Here is a 13,892-nt window from a genome sequence, read left to right on the forward strand (position 1 = left end):
GGGAGAAAAATATGTTGAAAAGCTTGTGGGTCAAGATAAGGGCATTTTGGCTGTGGAAGGCACGGGAGCAACTGTGTATGGACAGTTATTTGGACACAGGTAAAAGAGTGATAAGGTCCATAGCGAGTGAGCAACTGGACAATATGTGCAAATGCTTCCATTTAAAATTTTGCAGTTTACCTTTGTCCCAGAGGTTTGTTTCTGTTCTGCCTTCTGATGACTGATCAATAAAATCTAACAGGACAAGCCTCCAGGCTCTGCATGTGACTGTTTCTGAGGATGCCGACCTGCTTGTGGATGCTCAGAAATCACATGCTGGTGTCTTCTCCATCTGCAGTCTCTGTTGTGGCAGTCCCACGCCCTTGCTCAGTGGAGGCATATCTATGTCTTGTTAGTGCACGGGGTCTGCCTGCATTGGTGAGGCATGTGCTTCACTCAGCTGCTTACTCTGTGGCAATGCTGGCCCTGTCTTAGCCATGTGGCGGCATTCACACTCATGATGTGTCTTACCAACCTTTGCTGTTGAGCTCCCTAGCTGTGGCTGTATATGGTTTATTGCCCATGCTGACTGCTCAGCAGATGTGCAGTTACTCTTCGTCTGTGAAGATCTTTCTGTGGGAGTGGCTGAGCTGAGCCGACACCTTCCAAGAACACCCTCCTGTCCCTGGTGAAGGTGATGACAGTAGATGATGCATCTGCCACCAAGTGGGGAATTTGCTGTGGTGGTCAGATCACTTCAGGCCGTCGATGGCTAGAGGAATGGACCCTCCATGTTCAGTGTTTTGGGACACCTGATGGGTCTCAGCCTGAAGGGCTGTACATGCATGTGATGATGGAGAGTTCAAATCCTTAACAGAGAGAGTCCAACCACCTCCTGCTGTCAGGCAGTGATGAAACCAGCCTTGTTCCACATACACTGTGAAATACGCGTCTGCACAGACTGAAATACATGCCTGACTCATCCAAATCCTTCACAGATGATCTGCGTCATGTGGTTGATTTAGATCATGAAGGGAAGATGAATTTCCAGTAAGATAACTGATCTTTTAAATAGGATTTATGTGCAGACTTGCTAAAAGAGGAAAGAAGGTAAGTGGTGTTCTCTGGGATGTGCAGTTCACAACCAAAGGAATTGAAATGGCAATGCAAGCCAATTAAAAAGATTTGTGCCTCCCTGCTGCTCCATTTATACTTTCTTCAGACTTAAAGAGCTGAAACTCTGATAAAAAGCCCTAATGGTCAGGTGCTTGGGGCCACTGAGTCAGTAGGGCTGTATCAATTCACATAGCTGAAATCTCTTGACCCAGAGTTTCTGCTAGAGCCACTTCCCAAGAGGACTGTCAAGTAGTCATAATAATTGCAACTGATTCATTTCTCCGTGTCTTCTAGAAGCCGGGTTGTGCACTGGCACAAGCCCTGGAGTGATCCTTCATGCTGTATTAATGGATGCAGGGGTCTCACTTGGGCGACTCTATTTGTGATCCTCGTGGCACCATCTTCATTCACCAGGCATGGAGGATAGCTGCCACTGTTTCCACAGACTCGTTGTGGCACTGGTCGGAGGAACCACTGGGGTTGTCCAGTCCAGCCTCCCTCTCACAGCAGGACTGTCACCCACACTAGATCAGGGCAGCTGTTGTTTTGTCCACCTGCGTCCTGTAGTCCCCCAGGAGGGAGATACCCCATCTCCCTGCTGACCCCCTATGGCTGCTCCCCCTCTGCGGGAAGAAGCATCTCTTCCTGGCCAATCTCACTATCCCAAGAGGCAGCTTGTGTCCGTGGCCACCTGAACCTTCTGCCACAGCTGGGAGGAGCTTGTCTGCACCCATCGTCTTGGTACTTGTCCTTCCTGTAGTTGCAGGCTGCTCTTAGACCTTCTGTTGGCCAGACCCAGCAAAGCCCAGCTGCTCCCACCACTCCTCCTTGGTCGTGTGCTCTAGGTCCAGTGTATGCCCACCGCTGCCCATCTTCCCTGGCACCAGGGCTGTAGTGCAGGGATCCCTTTGGCGCAGTTGAGCATGAAGATGAGCTCTTTCTCTACCTCGATGGATTTGGGCACTGTCATTGCTTAAGATACCAGATGCAGGTTCATCAGCATGACAGTGGCAAACTGCCACCCTATCCCTTGGGGTTTTAAGTGCCAGGCTGACACCTGAGGGCCAGCCATTTCAGTCCTGGGAGTTTTGTCCAGGCTGTCATTGAAGAGAGGAAGTGATTCATACCCCTGAGACACGTGCTTTTGTCACTGGTGCCACAAGTGCTGTGCCATCTGCCCTGTGATTACTTGGCATTGTCAGAGAGATCATCCAGGGATCTTTCAGTGATTGGAGTTGCTGCTTGGACCAGTTTTGGCCCAAGAATCATCAAGGTGGTAGAAGTTATGTGTTCCCTTTCAGGTAGCTGTGTCCTTTTTAGCCAAAACTGTGTCAACTTTTTTGAACTCTGCCAGTTAACAAATTCACACTAGAGCTGGCTGAACTCCAACAGAAGCTCCCTGCCTCTTTGTCATCCCAGAGAATCACTAATGAAGAAGAACGAGTCCCTTGATCAAGAAGGTTCTGCATTTGTTGTAGGGGTTCTGGCTGCTCCTTTTCATGATCACTATAAGAAGTAGGCCTCAGACCCTGCCTTCTTATTAGGGACAGATGCCACAGCCCACACCCTGACTCCAGGTACACCCCAGCCCGTAGGCTGTGAGCTCACAGGGAGAGAGGTTCCAGCATGCTCCCTCACAGTGCCATGAGCTCATCTCATTTCAGGGACTTCCCTCAGGCACTGGGAAGCTATTGGGCTTATTCTCTTGTAGTAAGGAAGTAGGGAATCTTACAGTAGGTATTTCCCAGGGCCAAGAAGGAAGGGAGACTACTAGATGGATAAGGAATTGGCTGGATGGTTGCATCCAAAGAGTTACAGTCAATGGCTCAATGTCCAAATGGAATCCCTCAAGGGTCCGTATTGGGACCAATACTATTCAATATCTTCATCAATGGCATACCTAGTGGGATCGAGTGCACCCTCCGCAAGTTCCCCGATGACGCCAAGCTGTGTGCAGTCAATACAGTGGAGGGAAGGGATGCCACCCAGAGCGACCTTGACAGGCTGGAGGAGTGGGCCCATGTGAACCTCATGAAGTTCAGCAAGGCCAAGTGCAAGGTCCTGCACCTGGGCTGGGGCAATCTCCACAATCAGTGCAGACTAGGGGATGAAGGGATGGAGAACGGCCCTCTGGAGAAGGACTTGGGGATACTGGTGAAAAAAAATTGGGCAAGAGCCGGCAGTATGCACTTGCAGACCAGAAAGCCAAGCGTATCCTAGGTGCGTCACAAGAAGCGTGACCAGCAGGTCGAGGGAGGTGATTCTCCCCCTCTTTTCTGCTCTGGTGAGACCCCACCTGCAGTACTGTATCCAGCTCTGGGGTCCCTGGTGCAAGAAAGACATGAACCTGTTGGAGCGGGTCCAGAGAAGGGCCACAAAAATGATAAAGAGGGCTGGAGCACCTCTCCTATGAAGACAGGCTGAGAGATTTGGGGTTGTTCAGCCTGAAGAAGAGAAGGCTCCAGGGAGACCTTACTGTGGCCTTTCAATATATAAAGGGGGCTTATAAGAAAAGATGGAGTAAGACTTTTTACCAGGGCCTGTAGTGACAGGACAAGGGGCAACAGTTTTAAACAGAAAGAGGGTAGGTTTAAATGGGGTGCTCCATCTCTGGCAATGTTCAAGGTCAGGCAGGGCAGGGCATTGAGCTACCTGATCTAGTAAAAGATGTCCCTGCCCACGGCAGGGGAGTTGGACTGAACGATCTTTAAAGGTCTCTTCCAACCCAAACCATTCGATGAATTCTATGATCTGATTTCATTTGAAGTTGAAGACAGGAATTACTTCATGTCTCTGAATTTCCAAGGTGTAACTTTCATATAGTCCATCTCACTGAAATAGCTCTATTTTATAGTACTGTCTTCCATCCACATATGCTGTTGAGATCTTACCTGGCTCTGTTAGGTTGTATGGTCTCCCATACTTAGCGCAATGCCTCAGAACCTTTTGGTCTTGGATGCTTTCTTAGTCTGCTCTCTCATAAGTATTCATGGTTCATGGAGATGCTGTGATGGTGAGGTCCATGGTTTGTGGAGCTTTTCTTCCAACTCATTCCTCCCTGCCATTTGGGAAGATGTAATGATGGCTGCCCTTCTCCTAAGCAGAAGCTTGTTCATACAGCCGTGTTGCATAGGGCCAGTACTATAGGGCAGTCTTCCATTACAGGTCTTTAATGACCTGGAGCTCAAGATGATACAGGAAGTGCACATGATGTTTTCATCTTTTAGCCAATGTCTGTGTGTCCAGATCGTGACGGACAAGTAAACTACTGTATACTACTTCAATAGAGGAGTATTTTCTCACTGTATGGGTTTGAGATATATGAAGGGCTTCAAGTTGCTTACCCATGTGAAGGACTCGGTCTTACACTGAGATCTGCAGTTTTATGTGAAGTTTAGTCATCCTTTGAATTGCTGGCAGCTTACTTTGCGCTTCATCCTTCTCCATACCCTCCTATGAGACTTCTGTTTCTGTTAGAGGAGCAGAGGAAATTGAGGTCCTTCTAGCAGATCACACATATATGATATAAGTAGAAATGTAGTGTTGCTTTGGGGTGCCTCTCTGTCCTGAGGGCATTGTACCGGCATTATGCCAGCAGCGAGGCTGCAGCAAACATGCCCAGAATTGGTGCTGCTTGGAGGACTAGTCCCACAGCTGATGCTTGTTTGAAGGATTTCAAGACCCAGCACTGGGCAGCTCTGAGAATATGAAAAATAGCCAGGGCCAGCCACAGCATGCATCAATTACCTCTCACATGTAAGAGTGCTATTCTTTAAGAGGCAAAGCTCACACGCATGTTTGCTTCCTTCCCAAGTTCCTCTCTCCTCTGAGACCTCCTATGAGAGGAAAGTAAAATGACCCTGTGCATTTCCCATTTCACGTACACATCTGTGGAACTTAAGAAATGGCATTCATAAGCATGTGCCCTGTGTTTGCGCTTGGGGCTCTAAATATTCATGTAGGTTGTACATCTCACAGGCTTCTCCAGCTGATAATTAATCTTGCACTCTATTTATTTTAGTGTCAGAAGCCTGGAGCCAGGGTTGGAAAGTCTTTCGGTCTTAACAACTCACTTCCTTTGCTGATGCCCTATTCTGAATGAAAAACTCCCCATCATTTTCCAGCTGTCTGTGGGTGGGTTATCTGGATTGCATTTGACATGCAGCTACTCAGGGGGCACTGTGCAGAAACCGAGTTCAGAGGTGTTCGTTAGCCTATCTGTAAGTGCCCCTTGAATAAGATGTTACTGCTTACTGCTTCTGGAAGGAGTTTGCTGGCTTTCATGTGGTGCGCTTTGCAAACTAGTAAGCTGCCTGGTAGGGGTGCAGAAAGGCGTTATTTGGTGTACCCTCCAATAAAAAGACGGCCAACTGTACAAAAAAATCACCTCTGCAGCTCTGAGACCAATAGACTAGATGGTACTGGGAGACCAAATCCTACACCGTGCTACTGAAACATCAGCTATTCTACTTTCTGTTGCCAAGTTATCAGTTTACAGTCAATTTCTGCTTAAAATTCAAAATTTCTTGGACTTTTGAAGATCTCTTTTTCTCCTTTCTCTCTCTTTCTTTTTCCAACAGCCTCTTGAGCTTACACGAAAAATCCTCCGAGATAAGCAGAACAAGAAGAATTCTGGTCAGCCCATTCCAGTATTTCCATCCTGGGTGTATGAGAGACCCGCGCTTATTGGCGATTTCTTAATTGGCACCAGTTTAAGCACTGACACAACAGTACCTATAGGTATGTGATATACAGGGAAAACTGCATTAACTTCTTATGTTTTGTACTTGTTCAGAAGCGCCGTTCAGATTTCATGACACTCAGGATGAAAGCAAAACTTGGCTCCTTGTACTCTGCAGCTGAAGAGTGGGGTTCAAAAAAAACACCCCAAACTTACTTTGTTCACAGTGTTTCTCCTATACTGAATTCCCGCCCCACTGTTGATCCATGGGATCTAATCTGTTTTGAGTTTCCCAGTCCTTTTTCTCTCGAGTCACAACCTCCATAAAATCATACTGTAGGAGTATCACATCTGTATTCTCAGCTGAAAAATCTGTAGTCGTACCTGACAAGGGAGTATTCATCAATCCACCCAGCTCAATGTCCTCTCCAGTAAGGCTATAACAACCTCCCTGATTTGCTGTCTCCTCACTAGAGCAGCAGGGGACTAATCTCTCCCTGTTGTATTCTAGCTTTACGCTGAGCTGTGTGTAGTTTCTTATTCATAAATTAGATTTAAGTACTTTTTTTGGAAGAGAACAGCTGAGTTAGAGACTCATGTTTCCATTCCCCAGAACTGTGGAGGCTCCTACAAGAAACCTGTAGCTTCTTCCTGATGTGTATTTGAGCGGCATCTAAGGGGGACATGAAAACAATAGGCTCATTCTTGGAGGTGCCTTTAAATGGCTTGTTCACCAGTGCATTTCTGCCGGGGCCTTTTGGGATGTGCTGTAAGGGTATGTTCCTAGCAAGCTCAGAACCATTTGTTCTCTCACATACAATCCTACAAATGGAGAGGGATTGTTACCTTGTTTCATGAGATAAGCTTTGTTGTAGTTAGTGTTGTAGCCACTTGGTTCCCTGATCTTCTGATGCACTTGGTTATATTTTGGGTTGAGTCCTTTATGCTTCTTTGCACCTTGTTTGTAGTTGACCGCACCATTCAGAGACCCTACAGTTTGCAGTCCACCTGCAGCTTTTGCTGGGGTAGCATTTCTTTGTGTCTGTATTTGAACTGTTTTCCTGATATTTGAATATTTCAGTGGAGGGGAGGTAGGGATTGTTTTTGACAAGACTGGAGCTCTTTGGGTCCAGTATAACTGAGCCCTTTTGGGTGGAAGGATCAGCAGCACAAGCTGTGGGTGATAGGTGATGTTCTCTTGGCCACAGATGTCGGATGTGTAGCCTTGTCTACATGGTTTGCTTTGGGTATAAATGAGCAAGGGATTCTGTTTTCCATGAAAGCCAGGTAGATGATTTTGGAGTTGACCCTAACTCAGTTTTATTTCTCTCTATCTTGATTCAGCTTTGTGTGATCTTCCTTTGTTCTCTTTGAATGGTAGTATATATTCCTTTTAAGCTTCGGGTACTAGACTGAAATGATATGAGTGGATGATCAGGTAGTACCGCAGCATGTTCTGATTGTGTTCTTTTTTTGTCTTCTCTTTGAAAACAGGTACTTTGCCATTAGCCTCCCAAGAATCCGTGATTGTGGAGGACTTGCTGTATGTTCTGATTGGTGTGGATGGAAGATACATCACAGCACAGCCTTTTGTAGGCAGGCAGAACCGCGCATTTTCAGTTGATCCAAACCTTGACTTGTCCATCAAAGAGCTCGTGACCAGGATTCTTCCTGTAGCAGCAAGTTACTCTGCTGTCACCAGGTACCAAGCTGACTTTTGTCAGAGGAAGATGTTCTCCTTTGAGCACCAGGTTGTAGAATAGTGAATGTGTCATTGTGCAGATGTTAACTTCCAAGCTTAATTTAAACTTACAGGAATATAAAATAAGAATGACAATTTCTTTGTATTGGTTTTAGCAACATTTCTTTTTGCTGGGTTTCTTCTCTGTGTTGCCAGTTCACTTCTTCATTCACCTCACCTTTGCTTTGTCCAGACTTGGTCTTGGTACATTCAGGCAAAGTGCAAATAGGATATGTCTGGTTATTCTGTCTTGTCTGTTCCCACTCTGCTATGAATTTCTCCCCATTTCCTGCTTTTTGCTCTCCTCTGGGCATCCAAGACTGAGACAACCTTTGTGTGCTTCTGCACAAGAGAACCTACTGCTGCCTAGTCTCTGGTAGCTACCTTAAGTAATTGTTAAAAGATCCTAGTACAAGGCACATCTCACTAACAGCAGATGTTTGTTATGTAGATGTCTGCATTTGATTCAAAGTCCCTAAAAGATCAGCAAAGAGAGCAAAGCATTTTTAGGATGTGATTCATCCAATCTCTTTTACATGCCTCCTTCCAGATGATATGACTTGTGTTCAGAAGCATCTGTCTCTCTCCACTAACACATATGGAGCCATCTTAATCTGGTCAGATAAATCCCTGCTGTGGCATGTGGTGTCAGAAGCTAGCAACAGTGCTTTTCCCACATGTCTGGGTGCACATCGCTTCCTTTTGAGATCTTTTCCTGTCCCTAATCTGTTGCTTGTGCAAAGACAATCACCTTGAAAATCCTGGCTCTCACTTTTTACATAGTGGTTTTGCAAATAATTCTAGTTTCCCTGCAATTTGGGGGGAAACGTCTTCCCACAGCTTTCCGTACTAGGAAATGTGGTAATGGGAAATAGGCAGGGGGACACAGAGCAAATGTGGAACCCGAAACTCCATCTAAAGACTGGTGCGCTTTCCAACACATGATCTATTCGTGTGCTTGTACAGTGTCCTGAAGATAAAATTCCTGAAAATTGATAGAAGGTGCCTTGCCTGAAAGAGTTTCCATTTTGCTTTTTACAGGTTCATAGAGGAGAAGTCTTCCTTTGAGTATGGACAGGTAAATCATGCTCTGGCTGCTGCTATGCGGACTCTAATCAAGGAATACATGATACTAATTACCCAGTTGGAACATCTTCAGAGACAGGGACTTCTGTCACTGCAGAAGCTCTGGTTTTATATCCAGCCCACAATGAGGACCCTGGAGATTCTTGCTTCGCTTGGTGAGTTTCAAAAATACAGTCATTACATTTTGACAGGTGCGTGACAGTGGCTTCTGAAAACTCTGCAGAGTAGCAATACAGAGAGGGCATATGTCATTTTAATTTTACGTTATATTAAAAAAGAAAGCCAAAGGGAATCGTACTTGTCAGAGCACTGCTCTTTTTTGAGGGTGGTGGGCTCTAGGGCTGAATCTGCCCTTCAGAGCTGTCATGAGGCAAGTCCATGCCTTTTACCTTCACAATCCATGCCCTTCGGATCAGTTGTTTCCACCACTGTTGTCTCTACTCAGCTTCTTTCCAAATGCCTCTCCAGCTATGTGTGGATGTATAACCACAAACCGATTCAACCAGAAGGAACCCCTGGAAGTTTCTAGTCCAGCCCCTTGCTCACAGCTACAGCAGGTTGCTCAGGGCCGTGTCCAGGCGAGTCTGGACAATCCCCAGCAGTGGAGATCCCGCACCATTCTGAGCCCTTTCCCATGACTTCACCACCCTTTTTGTGAACATTTCTTTCTGTATCTCCAACTGGAGTTGTCCTTCTTGTAACTTTTGCCCTTTTGATATTGTCACTGTGCTTCTCCAAGAGGAGTCTCATACCATCTCCTCTAGAACCATCCATTGGATAGTGAAGGAATGAGGTTCGACAACCCTCAGCTTCATCTTCTCTTCTCTTGGCTAACAAGCCCAGCTCCCTGAGGCTCTCCTTGTGTGCCCTGGGCACCAGCTCCCCCCATCTTATTAACTGGACTCTACTGGACTCTTCATTTTGTCATTCGCACTGGGGACCCCAAACTGAACGCAGTGTTCCAGGTGCAGCCTCACCAGTGCTGGGCAGAGGGGAATAATCGCTGGCAGTGCAGCCCTGGGTGCAGTTGGTGTTCATTGCTGTAAGGACACGCTGCCGACCCATGATCAGCTGGTTGTCCACCAGGACCCCCTGGTTGTTCTCTGCAGTGCTGCTCCTCAGCCAGCCAGTCCCAGCCTGTGCTGTTGAGGTTGTTGGTCACAGATGCAGTTACCTCAGTAATTTTAGTTAAACTCTTCGGTGTGAGAATACTTGTACGTTTCTCTCTACTCAACCCAGAGAATTTATCTGGATGTAAATATCTGTTCTGTTCACAATCTGGAATTGAGTGATCCCTCTTGGTATTCGTGTTTGCTGAAATTTTCAGTTTTTTGGAACACAGCAGTTAGCCAACTACATTAAGATTTATGTCAATCCAAAACTCACAACAGTACTGTATTCCTCTATCCATACATCTCTTTTGTGATGGCAAAGTACAAATTTCCCTATCAACCTACCTAAATCCTGGTGTTCGAGCTATATGCATGGCTACCTCAGTGTTACAGTTGAGAACAGAAGTGCTTTTGAGATCAGAGGTTTCTCAAGCGAGTCACTGAAGTGTGTGTTTCTTCCATTACCACCTGGAAAGTGGATCTCTGTGCCTCCTCAGTGTAGGAGGCTTTTGGACTCTAAGCCACCATGTACTTTGTGTCTACCTGAGTTCAGTTCTCCTCCCCTGGAGGGCTGGGTTTGGTTATTGCTATTTTACACTGTGGATCATTTGAGTTTTCATTTTAGGACATTTCAGGATGTAAGCTTTTGCTTGTTTGGTGGAATGGCCTTGCATCTAACAGCAGGGGTCTACAGCTGACATGGAGATCTGTGACTTAGGATGGTCAGCTAATCAACTGCTAACTTCATTAAGTTTAACAGCATAGCTTGTGCAATTAATCTGTGTCAGCTTTGTGTCTTATATCTATATTTTTAAATTTTAGCTACTTCTGTGGATAAAGGTGAGTGTATGGGAGGATCAACCCTGAGCTTACTCCATGACAAGACTTTCAATTACACGGGGGACAGCCAGGCCCAGGAGCTGTGCCTGTATTTAACCAAGGCAGCCAGTGTGCCTTATTTTGAAATTCTGGAAAAGTGGATATATCGAGGCATCATTAATGATCCATACAGGTAAAGAACAGTTAAGGAATGAAAATGAATGTAAAAGTTAAGAAATACTGTTCGGGTCTTTGGCTTCTACTTTTTTAGTGCACCTATCCCTCTGCTCTATAGAGTCTGCATAGCCTAGGGGCCTGGACCTGGCAGCAGTAGGTAGGCAAGGCAGCATTGCAAGGAAGGGGAGCTGCAAGAGAGTGTTTAACTACATTTCTTGTTTGATTCAGGGCTTATACAGTCAGAGACACTGTCACTTGCTTTATTTTTCCAGATTGAAAGAAATTATATGCAAAAGTCAATAGCACAACAGTTCAAATATGCAATCCACTCAAATTCCACCTTACCATGCCCGTCCCCCTTTAAATAGTCTCTGCTCACATCCTCATCCTCTTCACAACAGGGGTGAGCCCTCTTCTCATGGGGCACGAGTGTGATAACTCAGTGAATCTAGGTTAAATGTAGTCCACTGATATGCTAATCTGAGATGAGCTAACAGCACTCTCTGAAGTTTCTTGGCTTTTATAGAATCATTTGAAGCATTTTGCTGTCTTTAATAGTTTATGCAGCATTTCTGTTTCCCACATTTTCAGAATGCTAAGGGGGGGCAAAACTCAAGTTAAAATAGCTAAAATTAATGCTTTCCTGACGGTGAGAAGGCAGACAAAGGCCAGCTTCCTCACCTCTACACTGACTACCAAATAATGTTTAGACTTGGTTTGTGAACCCTGTAAAATTCTGTTTCTGTCATAATTGATTGCAGATTAGCAGAATCACTCTGCATAATGCTTCTCCTTTTACTATAAATACAGACTAGTTTCAGTTCTTGATTGGAATGCATTTTCATGAGACCTTATTTCTGATAGATCATATTACCAGTTTACAGGTCAAAAAAAGTAATCCTCATTGTACCACTTCCTGCTTCTAAACATCTGCTTTAACTGTTCAGTGAGTTCATGGTGGAGGAACATGAGCTGCAGAAGGAGAAGATTCAGGAGGACTATAATGACAAGTATTGGGATCAAAGATATACTGTTGTTCAGCAACAGATTCCCTCATTCTTGCAGAAAATGGCTGACAAAATACTAAGCACAGGTAGGTAAAGATATGCTTCTGATGTAGGAAGAATCTTGAGACAAGCATTGCTATTCTTTATCTAAAGATAAAGTAAATGTCATCATGCTTTGCCAGTTTATGGGGTTGTCTAGCTGAACTTTTCAGAGGAACAGAAGAATCAGATTTTAAAAGAACCCCAAATCCTGTAAGTAAAACAACACGTGGGAGGGAGTCCAGCAGCAAGGGGAGCTCTCTGTTGTACTGCTGTTTCATGGGTACAGTTTTCTAGCAGCTAGCTAGATGGAGCTAGACAACTGAGGTTTTACATATTGTGTTTTAATTTGGGTGTTTAAATGAAGCATGCAATCTGATTGCTGCCATTGTTCTTTTCCATAAGTAAAGAACCCTCCAAAAGCTACTTCTGAAGTGCAGCACCAGTTCTTCAGAGTTTCTGGCTATCTGCAGAGATGTTTTGCTACCACTGGGAAACAAAACCATCTCTAAAACTCTTCTTAAATGTGATACTGGGTGCCTAATTTAAAATTCTGTATCATCTTTTGAAAGATGAAAGGTCTTGAAAGGTGTCTGAATCCTTTCTAGCTTTCAGTAAGATTTAGTGTAAACATTTCACAGCATATCTTCCTCTTGAAGGTAGTGGTCTGAAAGTTTTCCTGTTGGATATACAGTAGGTATGAATATGGGATATTCTTTCTTTTTGCTTCTAGGGAAATATTTAAATGTTGTGCGAGAATGTGGACGGGATGTTACCTGCCCTGTGGCTAAAGAGGTCATCTATACTTTAAAAGAGCGAGCATATGTGGAACAAATAGAAAAAGCATATAACTATGCTAGCAAAGTTCTTCTGGATTTCCTAATGGAGGAGAAAGAGCTGGTGGCTCACCTAAGGTTTGATTTATTTTACTAAACAGATGTTAAATAGATTGGTTCTGATAGTGAGCATAAGGTTTTGAAGTTAGCGCTCTTTTCTTGGGATATTATTGATGTATTCTCTCGATTTCCATTAGAAAGATTGACCTGAAAAAATAAGATTTGGGTTTTTTCCTGAAGAAAAAAAAGAAAAGTGTATAATCATAGAAATGTTGGGTGGGAAGGATGTCTGGGGGTCTCTAGTCCAACTTCCTTGGAAGGCTGTTGCCAAAACTAGGTCAGGGCAGTTGTGGCTTTATCTAGCCCAATCCCAAAACCTGCCCTCAAGTATGGACGTCCCCCACCTCTCTCATGACTTGTCCCACAGCAGTATGTCACTTCCACCCAGGAAGGGAGTTTCCCAATATCATCTGGTATGATCAAGAAGAGTTTAAGTTGAACAAGAAATAGCTTGATATTAAGTATCTCACCAAATATATGCCATGGTTATTGTTCAGGCAAACACAGGTAATTGGGACAGAGTAAGTGTATTAGCCTCAAGTTTCAGTACCGGGTTTTTCTTAATATTGTCCTTTTTTTAAAGTTCATTTTAAACCTATATTTTGATTCTTGTAACACATTCAGCTGATAGCAAATGCAAGTGCATTCTAGCATGCAAACTCCAGCTTTCTTGTGCTAATCAAGCTTTTAGTTTTATTGCTATCTTCAGAAAACAGAAAAAACAGGAATCTTAACTATCCAGAAGACCAACACAGCAGCAAATAGTAGAAGAAATTGCAGCTGATAGCTGGTTGTAAGATAGTTTGTAATTGGGCTGAGACCTGGTACCAGAGGTTCTGCTTCAAACCAGTGACAGACTGTGAAAGAAAGTGGTCTGAGCTTCGTGGGACAAACCTGCCAAGTGACTTGCACAAGGAGATGCCAATTGGGAGATATAAGCTGGAGCAGTAATGGCAACTGAAGTGAATGTGCCTAGCAGGCCAGGTGGGATTGCTTTGGGCCTGCTTTATGCTAGGTCTGAAAAAGTTGTAGCCACAACAAAGGTGTCTGCTTCAGACCTGGGAACACTACATCTCCAGCTGAGAGAGGTTGTGGGAAGACCTGAAGATCCATGGTTCAGTCCTTTGAAACTGATATGTGCCTTCCTGTCCTGTGAAAACCACCAGAGAACATGCCTTGTTTCATGAAAGGTTATAAGAGCTGTCTGAAACCTGTCAGTTAAGGAGATTGTTCCTAGCC

The 13,892-nt window shown here is 44.7% G+C and overlaps 1 protein-coding gene across 2 annotated transcripts in view; it reads left to right on the plus strand.

The window, feature by feature from the left end:
* The first annotated feature begins 257 nt into the window (after positions 1-257).
* Positions 258-13,892, plus strand: part of TUBGCP2 (tubulin, gamma complex associated protein 2) — a 32,468-nt gene continuing 18,833 nt past the window's right edge. For both annotated transcript variants that reach the window (XM_010570123.1, XM_010570124.1), the window contains exons 1-7: positions 258-1,089; positions 5,676-5,835; positions 7,271-7,478; positions 8,559-8,758; positions 10,538-10,727; positions 11,659-11,804; positions 12,491-12,671. In XM_010570123.1, coding sequence (XP_010568425.1) covers positions 1,060-1,089; positions 5,676-5,835; positions 7,271-7,478; positions 8,559-8,758; positions 10,538-10,727; positions 11,659-11,804; positions 12,491-12,671 — 1,115 coding nt within the window. In that variant the 5' untranslated portion in view covers positions 258-1,059. The remainder of the gene's footprint in view (positions 1,090-5,675; positions 5,836-7,270; positions 7,479-8,558; positions 8,759-10,537; positions 10,728-11,658; positions 11,805-12,490; positions 12,672-13,892) is intronic.

The sequence above is a fragment of the Haliaeetus leucocephalus genome, unplaced genomic scaffold (genome assembly GCF_000737465.1).
Source record: "Haliaeetus leucocephalus isolate CR32 unplaced genomic scaffold, Haliaeetus_leucocephalus-4.0 Scaffold291, whole genome shotgun sequence".
In the NCBI taxonomy this organism is placed as follows: Eukaryota; Metazoa; Chordata; class Aves; order Accipitriformes; family Accipitridae; genus Haliaeetus; species Haliaeetus leucocephalus.